General features: G+C 34.2%; 2 protein-coding genes and 1 non-coding gene across 3 annotated transcripts; 1 reads left to right on the forward strand and 2 right to left on the reverse strand.

The window, feature by feature from the left end:
- Positions 1-5,104: 5,104 nt before the first annotated feature.
- ATP3 (gamma subunit of Mt ATP synthase) lies at positions 5,105-11,741 on the forward strand. The gene is made up of 9 exons (XM_086442619.1): positions 5,105-5,297; positions 6,782-6,825; positions 6,945-7,097; positions 8,194-8,307; positions 8,742-8,869; positions 10,498-10,620; positions 10,733-10,852; positions 11,120-11,241; positions 11,375-11,741. The coding sequence occupies exons 1-9, from the start codon at positions 5,203-5,205 to the stop codon at positions 11,442-11,444; spliced, it is 969 nt and encodes a 322-aa protein (XP_086298745.1). The 5' UTR covers positions 5,105-5,202; the 3' UTR covers positions 11,445-11,741.
- Positions 11,742-12,833: 1,092 nt separating this feature from the next.
- TRNAN-GUU (transfer RNA asparagine (anticodon GUU)) lies at positions 12,834-12,907 on the reverse strand. Its single transcript has one exon. It is a non-coding gene; the product is annotated as a tRNA-Asn (tRNA).
- A 3,130-nt stretch (positions 12,908-16,037) lies between these two features.
- Positions 16,038-24,676, reverse strand: LOC147401355 (respiratory burst oxidase homolog protein F-like). The gene is made up of 14 exons (XM_086442620.1): positions 23,723-24,676; positions 23,135-23,291; positions 22,916-22,964; positions 22,709-22,822; positions 20,843-21,247; positions 19,774-20,160; positions 18,881-18,976; positions 18,643-18,758; positions 18,161-18,263; positions 17,901-18,083; positions 17,672-17,803; positions 17,215-17,334; positions 17,047-17,125; positions 16,038-16,404 (listed from the first exon to the last, which is right to left on the reverse strand). Exons 1-14 carry the CDS (start codon positions 24,057-24,059, stop codon positions 16,295-16,297), a joined length of 2,388 nt encoding a protein of 795 aa, XP_086298746.1. The 5' UTR covers positions 24,060-24,676; the 3' UTR covers positions 16,038-16,294.
- Positions 24,677-25,074: the final 398 nt, after the last annotated feature.

Raw genomic sequence — 25,074 nt, forward strand, 5'->3', positions numbered from 1 at the left:
GTGCAAACAAACAAACCTTAAGCACTAATCCCTTTTTGGAACTAAGGCCTTAAGGTTTGAAAGTATTAGATTAAAAAGGAAAAAAAGGGATTAAGAAAAGGGATGAAAAGAAGAGAAATCAAGCAAATCTAAAGTTGGAAGTGCTTTGATACCATGTTAGAAGATTAGGACTAAGGAGAGAAGGAGGAACATAGATAGGAGAATGAGTAAGTTCCTCCCAATAGGGTTCAGCCTCTCTTTTATATTAAAAACATGTGGTTGGTTATGTGGGCTTAAGTATTGGGCTCACATGACCATACATTAATGAGAAATAAGACATGGGTCGCGCGGGCTTATGTATGGGGTCCACACGACATTAAATAAGAACTCTTATCACTATCAAATGTAATCTTGCCTCGAATAGAGTAATGGAAAAATTCACAATGCCTTGGGATTACTATTGACACTATGATCTACTCGTTCTCACTTTGATTCGATTTCTCTGAGCATAGTAGGCGTACTTGCAAACACTTTGATGCCCAAGTCATTTAAAGTGTGGTAGTAAGTTTAGATTCTTTTTTACTTATCATTTTTTAGCCGTTATGTTTCCCATTCTTTAGGATTTTAGAGCCATAACTCTTGTGGATGGTCTTTTCGTTGTCACAGTGGATACAAAAATTTGCAATCTTCCTCGTGATATGATCTCCTTTGATGATTATCTCAATCTATGTGCTAGAATACGTCAGGGGTGTGCCTGCCCTAACGTTTCCTGATGGCTAAGTCAATTCTCAGGTTGAATAAGAGTTATTGAGATCAAAATCACGTATATTTGTCGATTTTTCTCTTTATTTATAACATTAATTTTATGATAACATTTTATTGATTTCTATCGTTATAGGCACCCTGATTGTGCACAAAACATAATTGCTCCAACAAATGTTGGATTGCGCCAGAGCTTGGGAATCAGGATGTTCCCTGAATGCTGACACTGAACTTTACCATGCTCCTTGACTTTGAATAATCCATATGTTCTTTGTACCCCCAATCTGTCCTAACACCAACCCAGACTCAAATTCAAGAGTGAAGATGCACCTTAAACCAATTGGATGTGTCTTGACACTGATCTCGAGGTAACATGTATCACACAAGGAAATTGTCTCCCACAATCGTCCCCTTGGGTCGTTAGATGACATTCCAACTCCCTGAGAATATCATAACATGTATCCATTGCACCTTGGGCTTTGTACGTTGCTTTCTTTTTGGTTTTTAATCATCGTCTAACAGGCACACTAGGTATTGGAGAGTCACCAACTTATCAGTTGGTAATGATGTTTTATCATGACACTTGAATTTTGTGATTTCTCTTAGTTAACGATTTTTTCTTATCAAATCTCGAGGAAGACCATTCTTCCTTGATAAACAGCGTGAAACTTTGTACGTGGCTTGCTTGTTGATTTTTAATCATTGTCTTGCACGAGGAGTCAGCAAATACCATGGCGGATGAAAAGCTTATGAAATACAACGAGAAAAAGATAAAGAGTGTGCATAGAGGTTGATAGAACAATTGCTAAGGGAGATCAGAATATTGCGGCGAATGCGATTATAAAGGAGAATGCAGCACGGCTGGAAGTAGTACGATGGGAGTACGAAGAATTAGAAAAACGGGTGGTGGTGTCGGATAAGCTCATTGAGGTGAAGAGTAAAGAGGAATCATGTAGTGGAAGTTGCCTTGCTAGAAGATACCATGGCGGATGAAAAGCTTATCAAAGACAATGAGAAAATGATAGAGTGCGCAAAGGTTGATACGACAATTGCTAGTGGGGGTCAGAAATTATCAAGATCAGAATATGGAGGCAAAGGCGATTGTAAAGGAGAATACAGTGAGGCTGGAGGTAGTACGAAGGGAGTGTGAAGAATTAGAGAAACGAGTAGTGGTGTCGGATAAGCTCATTGAGGTGAAGTATAAGAGGAATCATTTGCTAGCAGATATCATGGCGGATGAAAAGCTTATCGAAGACAATGAGAAAAGGATAGAGCGTGCACAAAGGTTGAAATGACAATTGCTAACGGAGATCAGAAATTATCAAGATCAGAATATTGAGGCGAATGCGATTATAAAGGAGAATGAAGCAAGGGGGGAGGTAGTACGAGGGGAGTGTGAAGAATTAGAAAAATGGGTAGTGGTGTTGGAAAAGCTTATTGAGGTGAAGAATAAGAGGAATCATGAAGAGGAAGATGCCTTTCTAGCAAATATCATAGCAGATGAAATACTTATCGAAGATAACGAGAAAAGGATAGAGAGTGCACAAAGGTTGATTCAACAATTGCTAAGGGAGATCAGAAATTATCAAGATCGGAATACTGACGTGAATGCGATTATAAAGGAGAATGCAGCAAGGCTGGAGGTAGTACGAAGCGAGTATGAAGAATTGCAGAAAAAGGTAGTGGTGTCCGATAAGCTCATTGAGATGAAGAATAAGAGGAAGATGCCTTGCTAGCAGATATCATGGCGGATGAAATGCTTATCAAAGACAACTAGAAAAAGATAGAGTGCACAAATGTTGAGAGACCAATTGCAAAGGTTGATCAGAATATTGAGGCGAATGCGATTATAAAGGAGAATGTAGCAAGGCCGGAGGTAATATGAAAAGTTAGAAAAACGAAAATGGGTAGTGGTGTCGGATGGTAGAATTGAAGATGAGATTGCTGAGGCCAATTGACACGATTCACACTTCAAAAGGATATACACTTGAAGCAGTGTCCTTGATCCTTCCAATTCTTTAATAATCTCCCATTTTGGACAGTTGTGTCATTTGTGCTTTCTTTCTTTGTTTATGATGGCCTTGATGCGCCAACTTGTAAAAGTAAACAAAATATTGAAATTTATAAGGAAATATAGTACATTCCTTGTCTCTTTTCTTTTATGGACAGATCTTGTGTTAGGTGTTACTATAAACAAAAGAATCAAACGTAATGCATACCAACATGGCACACACAAATACCATGCAAATACAATTCAACAAGATACTAATCCAAATATCAAACATTTCCTATTAATAAGCAAAGTGAGATGTATCTTTAACAAAATGAATATAAAATAACTCAAGGCTGTCTTCATTATTTGGACAACATGTGCCAAATAGATCCATTATTCTTTGTAAAAAGTCTGCAAGATTCTATAAGTCTGTAAAAAGAAAGAACTTGCCAATGCATCTGCCCATGTGCCTGCCATCCTAGAACTGTCGGGTGAAAGAATTGAAATTGTGTGCCAATTGGGTTCAAAAGACTGAAAAATATCTAGTTTGATTTGGACGTACATACTTCGATCTGCCTTGAATTGCCCAACTATTCTATTGGGAAATTGTCAGAGTGCCATGCCTGAAAAGCTCTCTCAGATAATATAATGGCTTCATCATCAAGAGCCAGAAATGTTTATAATTCTCAAGGACTAGCAACTAAAGATGTGGTTATGAACTTCACTTATGAAGTCACCCATACATTGAATGAGAAGTGATATAACTATATGGAAACGAGGGAATTATTTAACGAGATAAGTTCACATTCGATATCTCCTTTGACCATTATTCTTCTGTTTAAAATCACCGTTCTCTTTTTCTTCCTTACATTTACAAAGTCTTCGACAAAGGACTTCATGATTTTGATTGAAGTGGGTATAAAAAACAATACCATTAGAGCTTGCAAAGTAGATCAAAAATGACCATGGCAACCCCAATGGTATAGGGGTAACTAGGACATCCCAACAAAACAAGAAAAAATAATAATAGTAAGTGAATGCTCCATTTGGTAGGTCAATACAATTTCACAACAGCGATTCGATAGATTCCTAATGAGTCACATTGAAAATTATTGGTAGGATCCTACCAAGTCGCATTAAAAAGTTTCGGTAACTTCTTAGGCCTTGCTTGGTACCCGCAAAAGACGGGAAATGCAAAGTTGCATCAAATGCAAAATTTTGTATTTTCTGTCTTTTGCAGTTGTTTGCGATTGTAGTACTTGGTAGACTCATTTTCTTGTCATCATAAAACTTTGCAGATGTTTGATTGCGCATTGAATGCCAAAAATCATAAATAATTTTTTATTATCATATTTATTTAAGTTTTTTCATAAAAAAAAAATATTAATTTTGACAACATATAACCTAGAAAAAACACTTTCATTAATAATTTAGTAAAGGATAGGACATTTTTTGCTCAAATGGATTCTCAATCCAACAATACATCCCTCTGAATTTCATGTAAAAACTCAGATTAAAAAAAAATTGGTTTGATCCAAGATTTTGAAATTAGATAGTTATCAAACCCTGAACTCCAAAATTTAAAATTGGATTGAATTAAAATTCAATAGTGAAAAATAATTTGTTTTTCCAAAGTCCATAGAATTTTGTCCTTTACAAACTTGTAAGATGTAACATGTTTTTGGATGCGACAAGGTGGATTCAACGACCTTTAGTAAGATTTAAAATCTTACTAAGTTAGTAAGGCTAGACTTGCTCATTGTTTTTCCCTCCACTCCATAAGTTACTAAGGCCAGACTTGCTCTTCCCTCCACTAGCTACCCCATATTTGGCCATATTAGGGTTGACAACGTATCACTTCAGTACCCGATCACTCCAATACTGATTCCAAAATATTAAACAGGTATCCGATCTAATCTGAACACGTCTTATTTTCAAATGATCAATGTTCAAACAATTTGAAAAATATATAATTTTACAAAAGTCGGCTTTTCAATTACAAATATAGAGAAAAATAAAAAAGATAAAAGTTATATCTATATGTATTTATATGAAATTAAGAATAATAAAAAAATTATTAAAATATATTCGGATCAAATTTTTTTAAAGCGGATTGGAGTATATCCAAATCCAATCTGATCCAAAATTATTTCGGATCTAAGATTCTTATCCAAATCCGATCTTTCACATTTTTTCGGATCGGTTCGAACATCGGGTATATTTGGGATCGTTGCCAACCCTATATTAAAACAGATAACCAATTTGTTGTACAGGGTGAAGCATAGTATCATTTCTCATCCTGTGCGCACTACGCACCCAGCGCGTTGTAAGAATTCTTGATTACGAACAGCATCAAAGGTATTAGCTTCTTTCGATTTCTTCCGATTCGAGAGCTGTAAAAAGAGAAACCTAATTTTTTTTTTTTTGATCGATCAGTCGGTTCTAGGGTTTCGAATTTCCAATCAACAATGGCGATGGCTGCGCTGAGACGAGAAGGAAGGCGTTTCGCTCCTCTGATATATTCTAATTCAATCAATCCCGCTCGATCCTCGCTCGTTTCTGAGTAAGATCCCCTTCACCTGGTTCAAATATTTTGATTCGGGTCTTGAGACCTTAATCATTGGATTTTGAGTCGATTTATTCAATGATGTTGTTTCCGGAAGTTCGTGTGAAGATGGATCACAAATGTACTTCCTATTTGTTTGATTCTTGGTTTTTTTTTCATCGATTTTTTTTTTTTTTTTTTTAAAAAAAAAAAATTTGGTGAGAGCATGACAGATCGGTTTCTAGTTCTCTGTTGTTTTATTTTTATTTGATAGGTTATGGAGGATAAAATCTCCCGTGTTAGGTTTTGCTTATATTTAAAAGGGCAAAACAAAATCGAAGAAGAAAGTGAAAATCATACCCATTTAAATGATACATGATGATTATACTTCAGAAGTAGGAGAATCTTCACATGGTGTAGGAGTGGAATCCAAATCCTATTGAACACTCATTGGTGTTAGTTAAATTCTTTTGTGCTCTATCTAATTTTCTGACAATCAGTCGTAGAAATCTATTTTAATAATTGTTAATGAGAATCTAAGACCTACTTAGATTGATATGACTTCGAAAAATCTGTTTAATTTGATGAATTGTGGTACTGGTAGCAGAGGATACCTGTGACTGAGACACAGTTTCAGTCATTTTTGAGTGAGGGAGTAAATGTACATTATTTCAATTTGGACCTTATGACTTGTTTAGGTAATTTGAAAAATACCCCCTTGGGGTGTCAAATCCACTGGCTACAATGTTGATAATCTATTTAAAAAGAACATTGTGGCTCAAAAATATGCACAAAGAAAAAAAGAAAAAAAAAAAAGGAAAGAATAAAAATGGGTCTCAAATATTTGGGCTACAGATATTACCTGGATTAAAGTGAAACAGCGGGTTTAACTGAACAGTTGACATATGTATTTAGCCCATAAAATTGCTTAGAACCTCACAAAGCACATAGACCTTCACAAACATGCTTTGGACTGACTTGAAATTACATCCCAGTGTTGTTTTCTCATGAAAGTTGTAACAGCCACCGCCATATTTCAACTCCATTACTCAAGTTGCAGGAATCCCACTTAAATACAAACTTCTCAAAGAAAACTTCTTCAAAGTCTTTACTTAATTTTCTCCAATGATAAAGAAGGCCCAAAATCTTCATAATCACAACTTGGGAAGAGTTTTCCTTTCTCTAAAACACCATTTTATTCCTCTCTTTCCAATGCCCCCAGCATATGGCAATAATAGCCCAAAGGTATCTTTTTCTATTGGAGAAAACATTTTGAGACTGCCCAACCTAAAGCGGCTAACAAGCACAACGAAGGACCCACTTCATCTGAAAAAGGGAAAGAAAGTGCATCCAAATACCAAACGCAAAAGATACCTTCTAAAAAAAATTACTCAAATTGTAGTAGTGATTATTGCAATTGTGTCATTTATAACTTTCAATGCAAATTTTTTATCGTGCTTATTTTGTTCTTTTAATCAACTAAATGCAACTCGGATGCACAGGGAGTTGGTTCCGTTGGGAGCACGTTCTATTTCAACTCAAATAGGTAAGGATCACTGCCCTTCCATAATTTGTTTCATTTCTTTGCTGAAGTTATAATTATTTTCCATTACATTTAGTTTTGGTGGTATGTTTGTTTTATATGAGATCTATTTTCGGATGCAGTTAGAAATCGGATGAAGAGTGTTAAGAACATTCAGAAAATCACTAAGGCAATGAAAATGGTGGCAGCCTCGAAGTTACGAGCAATTCAAGTTAGGGCAGAAAATTCACGTGGCTTGTGGCAACCATTTACCGCACTTCTTGGAGATACTCCTAGTACGTTTATTAGTTAATGCTATTTATATTCTCTTTTTATCCTACAACTCTACATGATGATCACTAGACTTCACGTTTTTTAATTCTTGATAATTCTACTCATTTGGAGTTTGTGTATCATAATACCAGTCCTAGGATCAAAACCCCACCTTCACATCTAAAACTATATTTAAAAAAATCTACATATCTGAAGCTAATCATATATTCTAGTCATTGCATCTCTACTCCGAAATTTCTTGAAATCCTTTTATTCCTATTTGCAAGCCCAATTCACTATCATAATCTGCGGAATCTTAGTCTGTAATTTGTAAAGGAGTTCAAGACAAGTTCAGGGGAATGTTGAGGCTGATCTAAGTGTTTTAACAATTGCAATTGTGGGGACATGCAACTGAAGTAGATGCTTGAGAAAGTATGGTGTAACCTGCTTTTGATTTTAAGAATTATTTTTTCATCATACTTGATTTGGGGAAAATGAAAAAGGACATTCTAATCAGTAGTGATTTAGTTGTCAGATCATGATAAAGCCACGAATAGTCTCACAAGTTAGGATATATTTGTGTCTCCTGTCCCTTACATTTCTTCCCTGGTTAAGTTACGTAAATGTAAAATTGATGTAAGAAAACTCCTCGTAACATATGGATTATGAAACCAATATGTGAAGTTTTTTCATCACTCATAAGGTTCAGTGGAAACTTCTAGTCTCCAAAAACTGATCCAATTTTTTGATTAATAATGCTAATCTTCCTTGCTATCATTCCAATTTATATTCTCAATTGATATTCTAGGAAAAACAACTCATTTGATTCCTCAATAATCTTAATTGATGATCAATCATATCCTGCGAGGCTGTGACAACAATGAAACATTGTTAATTGCTCGAGTAAAGTAAGTTTTAGAATATTCTTTAAGCTTTAAACATTAGTTGATCATTTAGCTTTTAAGTTTTAAATATTGGTCAAAGAAATTGCGTTTATAGTTCTATGTTATGTATGTGTGCAAGCTGATTATTATAACACTCCCCTTGTTCTCTATTTTATGCTTCTAGTAAGATTTTTTCTTGTTCATTGTGTTTTCCTTGTTTTTGTCGCTATGCTAGGTGTTGACGTGAAGAAGACTGTTATTGTCACCGTCTCTTCTGATAAAGGACTTTGTGGTGGAATCAATTCCACATCAGTCAAGATGAGCAAGGGTCTTCACAAGTTAAGCTCTGGTACTACATTGGCTTAGCTGTACCATAAGTGCTTATTACATAAGAGGAACCTGCAATGTTGATCACAAATGCCTGTCCCACATTTTAGTTACACCAACTATTACTGTGACACTTTTGAGCTCATGAGCCCCTTGAACGTTTAGCTCACACTTAAGTGGACATCTGAACCAAAGATAGCCTCATGGGTTACTTACAGCTTATCATTTTTCACCAAGAGGTTGAAACCCAAATGTTATTACCCTTGGTCCTGGTTCATGATGAAAGTCACTGATCAACCTGATATGTGGAATTTACTCACCATGGCAATATTTTGTGACTAACCATCCATGAAAGGGGTCGGTGATCAACACTGAAGATTTCATCTTTCTTTATTACGCTTGTGATGGTTCGAATGCCTTTTCACGAATTTAATTTGATCTATTTCTTCCCTTTAGGTCCTGATAAAGAAACAAAATATGTTGTTTTGGGAGAAAAGGCAAAGGCTCAACTAATCCGTGATTCCAAGAAGCACATTGAGATATCCATAACTGAGTTGCAGAAGAATCCTTTAAATTATACACAGGTTAATCTCTTGTCATGTTTTTTATTATTTTGTCACTTGTTCAATTGTTTTCACTGCTGCACTGAATTTAGTTAGATTTAATGGGCTGACTTCTCAGATCGATTTCATCTATGAGCTTGTGTTTCAAGTTCTATATGACATTAAAAATTAAGTGTGTATATTTTGATTGCAGACTTCTATGCCTAGCTCTGGACCAAAGGCCATTCCATATATATATATAGGGGTCCCATTTGGCAGCCAACATTAGGGAGCCAACGCCTTTGTCCTATATGGCTTAAAAGTTTCGGATTGGGCTGATTTTTTTGTGAAGATGATCTCTATGGTGAGGAGATCGTCCTCGCAAAAAATCAGCCCAATCTGAAATTTCTAACCCCATCAAAAGTGGTTTAGAATTGTAGACCGTTGATTTTTTACCTTTAATTTGTAAACCACTTTTGATGGAGTTAGAAATTTCTGATTGGGCTGATTTTTTGTGAAAATGACCTCCTCGTCAATAGAGACCATCCTCACAAAAAATCACCTCAATCTCTTAACTTTTAAGCCATATAGGACAAAGGTGTTGTCTGCCGAATGCTACCCATATATATGTATATGTATCAATGTTTTAAAGTACCTAAGGCGTTTTAGGTTCTAGAGGCTAAGCGTAAGCCTCAAGTCGCGTTGAGGCGTAAGGCTCAATTAAATTTTTTTTTTTTAAATCTAAAAGTTATAATAAATTCAGAAAAAATATAAAAACAAGTAAACATTAAAAATGTAGTGAAGTAGCAATGTAATATAGAATCAGACACAAAAACAAGAGAGAAATATGAGTTTTTTTAAAAAAATAGGTAAAAAATTCAATAATGTACATAGAAAAATCACATATCTCAAAACCTTAGAAAATCCTTAATTTATTAGTTATATTTTATCACAATCTTCGTAAGAAAGTTGTAAGAATCGTTAGATTCGAATGAGTAGTAGAGCCTCTATGAAGAAATTTGAGTGTAGGGAGATTTTAGGATTTCAAAGAGAGATTTTTGATAATCTAAGTTTAGAAGATAATAAACACTTCTATTGAGTAGGGTTATGTAAATAAGAGACATTGTTTAGGGTTATGTAAATAAGAGACATTGTTTGGGGGAGGGGGGGGGGGTTTGTGTAAAATAAAGTAAGAAAATAAAATAAAAATAAAATTTGATTTTTTTGACCCACGATTTTGGGTTCTGCCGAACCTATTGAGGCGTGAGGGCATGAGGTGTACGCCTCATACCTCTAAGGCGTAAACCTTACTAATGTTTGATGAGGCTTAAGCCTCAAGAGGCGTAGGTTTTTTAAAACACTGATATGTATTATATTTTCTGATTCCCTCAAGACGGATGTATTATATCATTTGGTTTTAAATCAGGGTTAAAATATCTTGTATGAATAGTCTTTGATGTGCCAATGGTCAAGTTGATACATTGGTTAGGCAAGGATATTGTTTCTTTAATGGTCATTATCTTCCTTAATTTTCCCCTTTAATAAATCTTCTTTTACTCATCAAGAGAAGAAATTTTTGTTTGTTTATAATTATGGCAATCATTTTAGTGAACAAACTAAATACTTCGTTCTTTTTTCCTCATTGTTTATTTAGTTTGTCTGGCTTTCAGGTTTCTGTTCTTGCTGATGACATCTTAAAGAACGTTGAGTATGATGCTCTGAAGATTGTTTTTAACAAATTCCAATCTGTTGTCTCATTTTTACCAACAGTGGCGACTGTTTTATCTCCCGAGGTAAGCAGTTTGTAATTTTGGGTGTGTATGCGTTCCTATTAAATGGACAAATCAGATTGTAGGCACCATCTTCTCAAATTTGTGGTTATTATTTGATTCTGTGTGAATTCAGGTTGTTGAGAAAGAGTCTGAAGCTGGGGGACAGCTCGGCGATTTGGATTCTTATGAAATTGAAGGCGGTGAGACAAAAGCAGAAGTGCTTCAGAACCTTTCAGAGTTCCAATTTTCTTGTGTAAGTCCAGTGAAGAACCATGAACCCCTTCCCCCGCCTCAATCAGCTCTCTTTATGTGCAATTCTGTAATCTGGGAATTTATATCATTGTGGCTGTGTTATCTTCTTTTTATCTCCAACGAGTTATTTGATTATTTTGTTATCTCGTGCTACTTGTTGAACGGTAGAAGCATCGGACCTCTTACCTTCGGTTTTTTTTTGGTGTTAAAATTGGTATGGTGTTTCATATTAATTGGTTTTCTGAAATTCATACTGCATGCTACGCAGGTTATGTTCAATGCAGTCTTAGAGAATGCATGCAGTGAACAAGGAGCAAGGATGTCTGCTATGGATAGCTCCAGCAGGAATGCTGGAGAGATGCTTGATCGCCTCACACTTACTTATAACAGGTTGGTTTCTCTCACACACACGCACACACAAATGTCATGTCACCTTGATGGAGAAAAGGGCGATCCTACATGAATATAGAGGGAGAACTTGAAATTGATCATTGTTTACGTTTTTGTGATTTTTTGCTAATAGGACCCGTCAAGCATCGATCACCACAGAGCTGATTGAGATTATTTCTGGAGCATCTGCCCTTACTGGCTAATTACACTTATGATGCACCCACCCTGACAATGATGAGAATAAAATTGTTGTGGGAGCATTTGTTTTCTCATGTTGTTACTCTCCAGAGTTGAAACTTTTTTTCATTTTGGCTTTTGATTGAGGTTGCCCAATAATATCCCCAAGTTGAACTTATTCTTGTAAGGTTTGGCATTCCCTTATTTTCCTTTTTTAGTCATGAACTTGTGAGCATGACTTAAGGAACCTTCACAGTTTTCTTCATTTGCACAATGTGGTAACATTAAAAACTCGTGAAAAATGGGATTCTTGAGTTTAGAAATTCTATCATATATATGCATACTGATCAAAATCGTTTGTTTGGGCCCACTGATTGAATTTCCTGGCCCATCAAAACAGTCTGATGAGATTTATCTTAATCAGTTAATCTATTGTGGGATTTGACACTTCTCATATGTGCACAAAAATCATGTGGGATCCAAACAGGTCCTCAAAATATGGGGAACAATAATCTTCCTCACCTTATCTGCTGAAGAGAAATCTGGGGCTTTATTATGTCCAATGGTCCGCTTAGCCTCAAAAAGTGATTCTCACTTTGGAAAAGAAATTGAGGGACTCCATGAGAGTATCTTTGCAGCAAGTGGGGTCCTCTTAAGGAAGGAGCTGTCACGACTCAAAACAAAGCCTGAAATCAGCCTTAGCCGATATGTGGCTGGGCTAATAATGCTTGGCCAAATTAAGCCTGATTGGATTAGGGCTGAACCAATCATGAACCCCAAACCTTTGGACACATAGCAATCAGCATTTCAACTAGTTATTATTATTACACTCGGTTATTTATTTATTTTTATTTTTGGGGTAAGCTGGATTTGAACCCACGACCTCAAAGTTGGTTTGCAATGTGTCAAACCAACGGAGCTATTGGTTTTAGTTTAAAAATATATTTATATTGTGTTGATTTTAGGATTTGAGTGTCATAATCTGAGCCTCCTTGAAATTTTTTCTTCCTTGATTCAACATTGATGAGCAGATTCTAGTTTTGAAACGGGTATATCTCTCGAGGGGGTTTCGGTACTAAGATGGAGCTGGTCTTGATCTTTCTGAGGCCACTTCTTTCTGAATTCTAGGTGGAGATGTTGTTCCCATGTTACTAATATTGATTTGCAATATAGGAAAGGAAGAAATGTTATTTCGATCCATGGGCTTTTCTTTAAGCCCATGATAAATAATAAATATGATCTTCCAGATATTCATTCTTTTTTAATAATAATAAATATAAAAAAATTATTATAAAAGTTATTGCATGGCTATTGGCTAGAAGGAGAGTATACATTATTATTATATAAATTTTAAAGCTTTTATTCAAACTGACAAGCGTAGCATTCATTAAAAAACGGACGAAAAATATAATTTTCGCTAGAAGGAGGGCTCGAACCTCCGACCTTGTGGTTAACAGCCACACGCTCTAGCCAACTGAGCTATTCCAGCTTTGTTGTTTTAAAGAGCATAAATATTTTATTAGAATAAATAAAAGTTTAAGTGTTTCAACACAACCCACCATAAAATCATGGCTTTTGATCCTAGTTTCACTTCAAAAGTCAAATCCCATCTCGAGATATGTAGAGAATTGTTGGATTTGGCCTCCGTTTAGAAGTAAATCTTTGATTCTTAGCTTTCTACCAAAGATGTTGTTTAAACACCATTTCTCCTTGTTGTCTCATCTAGGACCGTCGATTCACTCATTCTTTTCTTTTTCTTAAAAAAAATCAATTGTTTAGTCTCCCCAAAATTACATTGTTAATCAAAGTGATTTATCGATATTTTAGAATTATGTGTGCGTGAATAAATTTATCACAAAATAAAATAGTTGATTCATTGTTTCTGAAATCAACTTTATCGGTAACTATTATATATCACAATTATCATTTTGGGGAAAAATATTGATTTAAAGATTACACCATTTCTTTTCTTTCGGGATGACTTTTATTTTATTTTTTACCAATTTCTCCAACCCCTTATATGATGGAATAACCATCCATTAAAAACGTTTTGTTAAAAAACCACCATCACCACTACTGCTTTATTTCTTGCCTTTGTTTAGTGGGGGTATTAAAGCCTTCCAACCCTAACAACATCCTTAAGGCCTAAGGTCAGTGCATCACAACTCAAAAAAGAAGAAAGAAGATTATGGAAAGAAATAGAGTGATATGTAGTGGACCCCAATAGATCAAGTAAGGTAAGATAATGAAGTGATATTGATGGACCCCACCTCCTTGTTTCAACTATACAGCTTTTCTCAACCATCAATCATGCTGACCATTTCTCTCTCTCTCTCTCTCTCTCTCTCTCTCTCTCTCATATATATAATGGTTTGTCCTAATTACCAAACCAAAACAAAATCTTTGGAAAATTTTATTTCTAAAATATGATATTTTATTATCTTTCTTTATTTTTTTGTGATTTAAATATGCCCCTCCTAGTTTTCGTCTATATCATGGTACCTGTCAAAGCTTCCAACTAGCTTAGTTGTTAAAGTTTATGGGTCGGAATAAGTGAAACTGATGGTTGACCCATAATTTTGGTTTCCTTCCATGTTGATGTTGAACTCATTATTGTCCAATAATCACAATAATAGTGATAGAAGATTTTCACTAAAATCATAGATGTTAGGAATTATAAAAAGCTTGGCTTAGGCTTAGTATGTCATACTTCAATATTAAAATCACAAGAATAAGAAATAATTTTTTGGAAGTTGAAGATTATAGATTTTGGGCAAAAAACTCAAAAACATCATTTTTATACTCAGAGATTTTTCAACTTTTTGACAAAAAGAACTTTGAATTTATCCGAATTGCATCTTCTTCGAATAATTATACAATCCAAACTTTGTTACTATATTTCTTGAGAGTAAATAGTGGTTGAAGGTGACGGCACTTAAGTCAAATCAAGACCAATAGACACATGTCGTCGATTTGAAAAACACAAGAGATATCTTTAACATACATCAAAATGTGGGAGACTAAATCACCAACTTTATTTTTTCGAAGTTTAGTGGGGTCCCTCCGAGGGATGCAAATGTAAGCTTAGCTCAAATATTGATCAAACCATGGGGGTTTAAATTATCAAATCTTTTGCTAAAAAGTTGGATATGTGTTGAAAGCAAGGGTTCTTAAGTCATTTTCCATGAGTCCTTATAAAAAAAATTCAGATTTGATCATTATTCGATAGGGGCACAATTCAGTTAACACGGATAAGTTTAAAAAAAAAAATCATTTAAAAATAGGATAGTTTTATAAAAATATACAAATAATGTTTTCGGATTTCTTAAAAAGACACATCATCTTCAATCTCCTTCAAATCTCTCACTTAAATTTAAATATTGAAGAAAATAAAATTTTGAGGGTGAAGCTTAAATTTTTTTATCATATTTAATGATTAATTGAAAAATCATCTATTAATTCATTTAAAACATACCATTCAAATATTACAAACAGTATACTCAAAATATTATCTCTACATTATAACACAGGTTCAAACAATTTCAGTAGCTGTTTTACAATTATAATGAGGCTCATATAAAATCTTAAACCAAAAAATAGAAATCTACCAAAAAAAAAAAAAAAAAGAGAAAGAGAGAGAGAGAGAGAGAGGGGGCTCTTCTAAGGATTTCTACATGACACTAAAGACGATATTAACTACATTAAAAATAATTTACCTTAGAGATTAACAGCTTGAAAAACCAAGATAGATTTTTAGGGTCGCAACTCTCAACTAGGAGTTCCATTAAGGACCTAATCTGATAAGAATCCAATTTCATAATTTGTTTGGGATATGTAAATGATATATATTTGTATTTAAATACATGATATGTATATTATTCGAACCTAAAATGGTAGATCTGAATCCGAAGCTAATATATATTTTATGATTCAAACCCAGTCCATTTATATTCCTAGTCTCAACTCTTTATTGCAATTATGGATATCGACTCATCAGGTTTTATCATCGAGGCCTTATTCCAAACCATCTTAATCAATTATTGGGGTTCAAACATTTGTTCCATAAAACATAACTAATCTTATTTTGGATCCTAAAAAGACCTAATTAGATGGGATAGTATCTATAAGGAGAACAGAATTTGAATCTGGACTCGAATAACGATAATCATGTTTGGTTACGAGATATGAATTCATAATCATCGAAGCCTTATCTGAGAGATTTAGAGTCAACTAAATGAACTTTGTTCCTCCATTCCACTTTGTCCATAGCCACGCCATAACTGAATATTAATTGACAACAATTATTGCAAACTTTCTTGTGTAAAGGAAGCATGGTTTCAAAACTCATCCAAGACCGAGACATATCGCTCAAGTCGTCTCGGTATCAGGCACGGACGAGATAGATGGACAAGTCAATTTTTCGAACGAGATTTAAAACCCCACGTTCATTTTTCAAAATTTTGAACCAAAAGTCTCAAAAGTATCGGAAAAGTCATTTGAGACGACACGTTATCTGGCACAGACAAGACGAGATGCGAAACCAAGATTTAAAACCATGAAAGGAAGTATTGTTAGACTAAAGGAACATCTTTTTCATTACAACTTAAACCACTTTTGTGGGCTATGATCTCCCCCTCACTATAATTGGCAAACATTTAATTTGTAGGACTGTCAATGGATTGGATTTGGTCACAACTTTTGGTTGATCCATAACTGATCCAATAAGATAATCAAATCATAGTCGTATTGGATCGGGTAGTTATCAAACCCCAAATACCATGATCCAAACCATAAGTTATCGGATCAGATTGGATCCAGATGATCCATTGACAGCCATATATAGTTACAACAAAATACCCTATCCACTAAAAAACAATTAATAATTCTCTTTGTGAAATACAAATCTAGTTGTGGTTTTGGTGGTGAGTTTGGTGCATAATCTCTTTAACTCTCTTGCCAAACCTGAAGGTCCACAATAGAACACACCTACAATCAAAATCGCATTATTAGTAACCACACACCACACTAACTATGCTTAGTTAATCTATTATATATGTAAACTTGGCTTAGGTACCCCTATTAAAAAACTCTCTCTACTTAATAATGACAATTTATATATAATATAATATTATTATGACACACACCTTGATTTTATCGTAAAACTCCTAAAAAATATTATTTTTATATAGAATCCGAGGATTTTCTGACTCGAGTATTTTCACTTGGTCTGACCTGGCAAGGGCATAGAATCATTGATCGGTTTCTTGTGTATCCCAAAGCATTCCAAATAAACCGATCAATGGTTCTGTACCCTTGCCACGTTAGACCGAGTCAGAAAATTATAGCTCAGATATTTAAAAGGTGCCCACATGGACTCATGTATCATCGAATTGAGTCAACTCGAATTACATCTGAGAGTCGGGTAGAGTTTTTGATATTCAAACATTGAGATGAATCAAAGCCAACTACTCGTAGATTAAAGACTAAAGCCCTTTAGGTTTGTTGTCCAAACCATATTCTTTAAGGAAATAATCTCTAAATGTAGGGTTGTCTAAACCAAATCCCAAATTAGGGTTGTTGGCCAAACATAATAATCTCAATTTTTATTAGGGTTTGGTTGGGACTCACCAATCTTTGTCCCCTCATGTCTACTTGCCAAATTTGTTAAGACCCTCACCCAATTGGGCCTACCCAAATGGGTTTGTACCTGAAAAAACCCACATATTTTAGTAACCAAATAATCTTTAATTATTAAAATACACCGTCGGAATCTGACGACATGGTTGTGAAACTAACCGGAGCCCGGGAGATAACATCGATGCCATTTTTCATTTGATGCAAGGCTTGAATCGCGGTTAATAGTGCATTGCCATCTCGATAAACACTAGTGAGGTAGTTGTGCATCTCTATCACAGCCTGAAATTTTTATTGGATCTCAACATTAGGATCTAAAATTCCCATTTTATTGGATAAATAAAATTTCCATTTTATTTGAAACAAACAAATAAACTTCATATATTTAAATAAATTAGACCATAATTTATATAATTTGTCACATTTTATTGACATGGTTGATTAGGAACTAATCCGATACATTAGTAAATCGATCCTTATTGGAGCCCAAATCCTTGATCCAAATTGAAAGTTGAACTTATTATCTAGATTGATGATTAGAAATACCATAAAGACCCATGGATCAACCATATCCATAAAAAAAACAGTGGCCCGATTAAGGGTACTTCTGTCAATTTACCTGCATTTGGCTGGTCTCCGAAATTTCCTTCATGACATCTTTAAACCATTCGAAGGAGCTTTGTTCCCTTGTAATCCAATATAAATATGCTTTTGATGGGCCTTTTGTAACACAGGATTCTTCATCATTTATCTAACAAAAAGACCAAAATACCCTTTATTATTAATAAAATCCACAAAAATTAAATAATGAAAAAAAATTAGATAAATATTTAAATTCGAAAGTTTACTAAATCAATGTGAGTCTTTTGTAGACCGTGAACGATATCTCTGATGATGCTGATGAAAGGCGTAGCCCCTATCCCAAGCCCGATTAGCACGATGATATCATACTTGACATGATCTTGAGAAGCTGCACCGTAGGGTCCATCGATGTATATTTTCGGGTAATCGGATCTCCCAGATACTAATGCCTGCAGACCCATATGCAAATTTTTACATAATTTTGCAGATTTCATAGAAAAATCTTGGAAAATCCCTTTTTAATTACCTCTTGGAAATGGCTATAAATTTGATAAGTCCAGTCTCCAAGTTTTCTGATATGCAAGCTCAGATAATCATCCTCTGGTGCAGATGTCAATGAAAATGGATGCCTTAAAACCAAAAAATAAAAATAAAAAAATTCAAAATTAGTGGAATTTAATGGGTTTTGAAGAGTACTCTTAGAAGTGTGAAACTAATGTTACATTCCTTTAAGGGTATTTTGGGTATTTTAGAAGTGAGTGGGGCTACAAGATAAAAGGGTATTTTTGTGATTTTGAGAGAATAGGGTGGGTGCAAGATGACAAGTGAGTGGGGTGAATCAGTCTTTTGGCATAATATGATCGTTAAGCTTTTATAAAACCTATTTTATATAAAATAAGAAAAAAAAAAAAAAAAACAATCCTTAAATTCAAATTAAAAATAAATTAGATAACAAAAAAAAATAAAAAAAAATTTAATTTAAATATGAGAAAACTTAAATAAGATTACCATTCAAATGGAGATATTTGAGGGCATTGAATGAATATATACATCCCACTTCGATATCGAAAACCCTCAGGCTTACTTAATTTTAGGGATAAAACTTTCCCAGGATAAGTTGTTGCCTGTAAAATAAATCAAGAAATATTATAATTATAATTAAATTTTTAATTCATTTTTGAACTTAAAATAAATTAAAAGAATATTTTCACAAATTTCCATTACAACTGTAAAAGAAATTATTTACCTTGATAATTTTGACATCGTAAAACTCTGATCTCAAAGTTCGAATTATTCGTTCCCCGGCATATATTAGCACTGGAATGACAATATACATCCACGTCTGCAAACAAATTTTAATTTTTTTGAAAACAAACATATACCCAATTTCATAATTTTTTCTTTTTTATACCAAAATGATTATAATATTGTATGGAGAAAGTTACTTATTTACCCTTCTTGTGAACGTGAATTCAACTCAAGGGCATAAAGGTAAATTATTCTTAGCTAATCATATTTGTAAGAAAATATGAAATCAGATATATGCCCATCTTTTATAACTAAATTAAAATAATCACTGTTTTAGTAATTTGGATAAAAATATAGTTATTTTAATAATTTTTTCAAAAATTATATAAAAGAAAATTTAGGGTATCCAAAGATTTAGCCCTACACCATGGCTGCCTTATAGTGAGAGGCCATGTCACACTATAGGGTGAGGTGAGTCCATTTATTTATTTATTTTGAACTGAACTTGCAAGTCAAGAAACCCTAACCCTAAAAAAAAAAAACATGTAATTTAGAAAATATTTAAACTTAAGTGACATAATTCTCATAGAATTTGATTAAAATTGGACCTATAAGGCAAGGAACTGTAAGGTGACATGTTTAAAAATAAATAATTGCTTTATATTTTGCATGTTTATCCCTTCAAGGGTACAATATTGCAATGTTATTCCTCCCATCACTTATACTCAAAAGACTAAAATACCCTTAGAGAGTAAAGTAAATTGATTGAACCAGTTAACTTAGGACCATGGTTCAATCTCTCTTAATACCACCAAAAAAAAAAAAGAATAATTTTATGTCAACTTTTAGATAATGTGGGACTAAATTTTTGAGGAAAAAAAAATAACTTACTGTTTTCTCCATTGCATCTTTAGTTAGGAAGAGGAACATGGAGTGCACAATGAGCAAGGCATACACAAAGATGAATAAGTGGTGCGAGTACCAAAAGGCGTTGAATCCGGTGACCTGTTGCAGTTGTCGTGGCAACAACGATGGACGGCGTCTAGGCAATTGTGTCGCAAGACTAAACGCAATGGCCATAAGTATAACCATTGTGATCCCTGTCATGGCCTCGGTTGTCATCAATATCTCAATATACGATGGTTGGTGGTTCTCAAAGTTGTTGCCTATTGTGCTAAGGAAGATTGAATGGCTACAGCTTACAATCCTCGGAAAATCACACGTAAGATGTGTGCCACCGTGAAGGATTATGCCGATCACTATCCCCCCTGCAATTACCTACACAAAAAGCAATGTTTTATTACCACGAGAACGAAGAACATAGTGTTGAAAAGAATCTCAATGAATTTTCACGAATAATCGAGATAATTTTTGTAAATATACAACATGGCTGACATATAGGCGGAAAAAAATGGATTTGTGTACACTAGTAAGGATAATTAGTAGGTAAAATCAAGATTTAAAATATTATTGTCGAGATATAATTCGAATAATTGAAAAATGAGACATCTCAATCAAGAGATTAGAAGGTAATCTAAGACAAACCCAATCAAATCGAGACAAAATCCAAGGTTGAGCTTTCAATATCTCGTTCTGATTACCTCTGAGACCCAAATATATTGTTTGAGAACACGACGCCGAATTAAAATGCAAATCAAAAGAAAGGAGAACATGAGACAAAATGAGATTCTTTCACTATTTCTATGAAAGTTAGGGTTATATAATCTCCTAAAACGAGTTTGCTATGAATTTATAGCTCACGCAAAAACAAAATCACCCCTAAGAAAAACGTTGCGGAAGTAACAACAACTATATTTTGTCTCACTAGAATAACAACTTCCATTTTTAAATTAGAGATTTCATTAATATTAACAAAATTATTGGATTACTATTTATGATGGTCTAGTATAGAAATATATACCTTTTTACAATGCATTATATCTAATACACTATTAATTACCTTGTGGAAGTTGATGTTGTCATTAAAGGGGATGATTGCATTAATGGAACGGTTCGTCCGAAGCCACGTAATGGTGTTCCGACAAACTGGGAGGAGTATAAGAGCCATGTTGAACTTGAGGGTCTCTGCAGCACCCTTGGCAGTACACAAACAATAACCCATGACCTCGAACGCCTTTCTTTGGCGATACTGAGTGAATTTCCACGAGAATAGCACGACGCAAATAATTAACCAACATGTAATTATCCATGCACGTCTCCAGTACGTTCGAAATAAGATCTCGAATTTCGAATTTGTTTTGAGATACGGGTCACCTGTATTCCGAATAGATGATTGTGGGATTTGATCAACTAAAGGGAACACTTTTGATGAGCTTTGCTTCAAGAGTGTCTTTAATTGGGATAACTGAAATAGGGAGGTTATATTCGTTAGTTGTTTTTTACTTTTTTAAGAATATGTGCTTGAAATCAAGAAATCAGTTGGCTTTGCTTCAATTCAAATAATTGGAAAACTTTGCAAAGCACATTATATATTTTCATTCACCTGCTTTTAATGCACCTACTGATATTTATAAAATTAAAAAAATAATAATAATAATAACTGCCTTGCAATATCACTGCCATAATTGATAGTCCCAGGGACTTAGAAGTCACTAGTAGAATGCATGTAAGTGAAAATCAAGACATTATTTTGTGAAGTTAGACACAAAAATATTATAGGTTTAAGACAAAACTACATAAAATTTATTTTCCCAAAAAGATGTACAACAAATGCTCATTTGTCGCCCCGTCTGACATATGCTCATTTGTCGCATGGCATGGGTTAGAACCACATATTTTTCCTCGGGATACACAACTATGCGTTTCCATAAATATGTGCAGTTGTATATCCCAAGGAAAGAGATCTATGATTCTGGCAGATACCATGTTAGGGGAAGTATGGGAGTGTACATCTGAATGGGCAGGGTCTGAAAATCTCATTATTCTTTAAATAAATAAAGAGAAAAGAGTTGAATGAATTTAATTATCCACCAAAATGGGAGAATGAGGAAAAAGATAAATGAAAGAGAGTGAGAGAACTGCATCTTTTAGTTTTCTCTTGTTTTAAGATACTTAGATGTAATGGAATTTTGTCATCTTAAGGTAAGACCAATTTAATTAAAATAAGTGTATGTTATTCTAAATATATAAGTAGAATAATGTTGAAGTAACATTGTGAGGGACATTGGTGTGCACATAATCATAGATGCTTTCATCGAGATCTCACTCATATCTCAATGAAAAGCATCTATGATTCTAACTTACATCCACGTCAATCGATGTCCTCTACAATGTTACTCCAATACGATTCATATAAATGAAATGCGAAAGATACTTTTATAATTTAAAAAATAATAATAATAAATATTATAGGACATCCATTATAAAATATCAGGTCTATCCTCACAATTTGGCAAGTTGGTAGCATGACGGTCATGCACAAGTGAACTTAATGGTCCAAACCCAAGCACCTAAGTGGCATAGCCATATCTTGGGTTGGAAGGGTGGAGTTGTATCTTTCCTTTATAGTTCCTCCACCATAAGGGGGGTCATGGGAGTTGTGATTCCCATGGAATTGAGTAAGGGGAGTATGCAAATCCAACTCCGAGGCGCTATGGAAGTTGCAAATCCCATGAACTCACGAAACCAGCGGTAGAAGTGAAGTTGAATAATGGGAATTGCAGTTCCAAATTCCCTTATGGCGTTCCAAACATGCCCTTAAGCAGTTTAGTTGAACCATCATTTTGAAGAAGAAAAAAAAATGAGGTTAACGTTGTGGTAGAGGTATTTTAGCTATTATGTTAAACTTAGAGGCTATTTTGGGTACTTCAATGTAACCACGCTTTTCATTGTCGAGCTCTTCCATGATTAAGCTAGCGTATTCTTCCGCTTCTTCCCACGATAAGGACAGCTTATTTGTAGATGCGCTCAACAAAATAACCTGAACAAAATCATTAATTACCATAAAACCACTAAAACCTAAAATAATAAATAACAAAAATAAATTTGAAATCTGTAAATTTAATGAGAAAACCTGCTTGATTTCCATCTCATTAATTTTCCCAACCATCTTTCCATCACACCTGAGAAAACAAATTATCACCCATTATTCTAAATTAAATAAATAATATATTTCTTAAATAATCTTAATTTTCAAAATTATATAAATTCATCATTATTGACAAAAATTTGGAGTCAATTAAACAAATCACGTTCCTCCATATAATTACTCAATAACTGGAACACTACTCACAAGTCGAATAAAATTTTTATTCTTGAATCGAAATTAGAGTTTTGCATTCGACACCAATAGTCGTAGAGTTCGGGTTTTTTAATTTCTAAATTTCCATCTTTTTTCCCTTTTAATGCTACAAGAAGCTCATCTGCAAATTCAGGTGTTTCCTTCAAGCCTGGAAAAAAAAAATTAATTAGTAAGGATATTCAAAAGAGTATATTATATATAATAATTAAGAAAATGAGCTTTTAATAAACTTAATAAATTCTATTTCATCCATCAATTTTTATTTTAAAAGTAAATATAAAATAGAACTAAAAAACAATTATAAAAAATTATAAGAAATAAAAATAAAAATAAAAACAATGTGTGGTAATTGGAAAAGACCCATAATATGCTAACATACGCCGTGGACCTTAAAAAATGAATCCAGCACAAAATAGAACGATCATGGTGCACGTTAGATTAATATGTGAAATTAGTAGAGAAAAACTAACCTACACCTCATTTATGGCTTATTTTAGCAAAAAAAAGAAGATGGGTTATGCGTAGAACGCATATTAGCGTATCTTTGGGATTTGGATTATTTAAGTTCTGGCTTCTCACCAATGCAGTAAGCGAAATCCGACCGGTTTATGATGGGAACCGGGTCTGATTTTATAGAAGCAAGTCGGTCGAACCGATCCTCGACATCCTTCCATTCTACACGTCTACTAGCTACTCTTTCGATAAACCTCAGTCGTTCGATCAAGCGTTCAGCAGCACTAGCACCCCCGTTTTCCGGTAAATGTTGCTGGTTTCCGGTGAATGATGACTGGTTTTCTGGGGAGAAAACTTGATATCCGTCAATGGCGCAGTTCTGGGTTTGAGAGAAGGGGAGATGAACAATTCGAGCAAAATCGACCTTAGAAGGAGCTATTTGGCAATCGGATTGCGTTTCCATTGTTGGTCGAAGAACAGAGAAATTTGAGATTTTTCTTACAGATTTGCGATTAAAAAATGGGTATTTGAGCTTTTTTTCTTTAAAAATCACTTCAGAATGCTGAACAAGATGAAGAAAATAGTGGGTTAGAGGTTTTTTGAGGAAAAAAATAGGATTTTTGCTAATGGGTTCTGTTTTTTGCAATTGTCAGTCAAGTTTTTCGAATATTCAATTAGATTCGCGGAGGATGAAGAAGAAAAAATGTGATGGGTTTTTCTCTACTTCAGAGAAGAAGAAGAAGGAAAAAAAATTGGATTTTTAAAGATAAAAGATTGAATTTTTTTGCGCAGAATGTGTTGATATTCAAATGAGGAAAGAGAAATTTAAATATAAAAAAATGAAATAAATTTGGGGGAAGAAATGGTGATTAGGTGAGGAAGAGTTGAAGAAAAGATTATAAAATTATAGCAGAGAGGGTGTCGTGTGAGAGAAGAAGAGATTTAACCAAAATCACTCCAAATCCATTTCTTTCTTGCATGGTAGGGTGAGAAGAACTCTTCCAGAGGTTTTGATGACCAAATAACTTGTAATTCCTCTCTTTCTACCAAACATCATCGTCTCTCTCTCTCTCTCTCTCTTCTCTGTCTTGAGACAGAGCACGCGCTTGTGTGTTATGTAGCCCTCTGCATAGCTGTCAATCGATCAGGTTCGGATCGGATTGGGGTCGATTTGGTACCAATCTGAAAGGATTGGATCGGATATGGAACTGATCCGATAAGTATTGAATAGGGCTCTTAACACACTGGGCTCTTATCAGATCTAAACCCGATCAAATAACAATCAGATCGGACCAAATCGGATTTGATGTAAAATTCAAATATTTAAATAAATATATCACATAATTTCTATAAAAAAATCGGATCGGGTCCTTTTCGAATTGGGACATGGTCAATCCAGATCCAATAAGATATCAGATTGGAACCTGGTTAGGTCCTTACTGGAATCTAAATCATCAATCCAGACCCAAAGTTATCGG

The sequence above is a fragment of the Akebia trifoliata genome, chromosome 5 (assembly GCF_017979445.1).
Source record: "Akebia trifoliata isolate Shusen 1 chromosome 5, ASM1797944v1, whole genome shotgun sequence".
In the NCBI taxonomy this organism is placed as follows: Eukaryota; Viridiplantae; Streptophyta; class Magnoliopsida; order Ranunculales; family Lardizabalaceae; genus Akebia; species Akebia trifoliata.

Bases quoted from the DNA above. Each gene is read 5' to 3' on its own strand.
- ATP3 (XM_086442619.1), top strand. From the start codon at position 5,203: ATGGCGATGGCTGCGCTGAGACGAGAAGGAAGGCGTTTCGCTCCTCTG. The intron at 8,308-8,741 runs GTACTACATTGG...TCTTCCCTTTAG, and splicing joins TCTTCACAAGTTAAGCTCTG to GTCCTGATAAAGAAACAAAA. The intron at 11,242-11,374 runs GTTGGTTTCTCT...TTTTGCTAATAG, and splicing joins CTCACACTTACTTATAACAG to GACCCGTCAAGCATCGATCA.
- LOC147401355 (XM_086442620.1), bottom strand. From the start codon at position 24,059: ATGGAAACGCAATCCGATTGCCAAATAGCTCCTTCTAAGGTCGATTTT. The intron at 22,823-22,915 runs GTTTTCTCATTA...GATTTTGTTCAG, and splicing joins ATGAGATGGAAATCAAGCAG to GTTATTTTGTTGAGCGCATC. The intron at 18,264-18,642 runs GTAATCTTATTT...TTTGGTTTTAAG, and splicing joins CAAATATCTCCATTTGAATG to GCATCCATTTTCATTGACAT.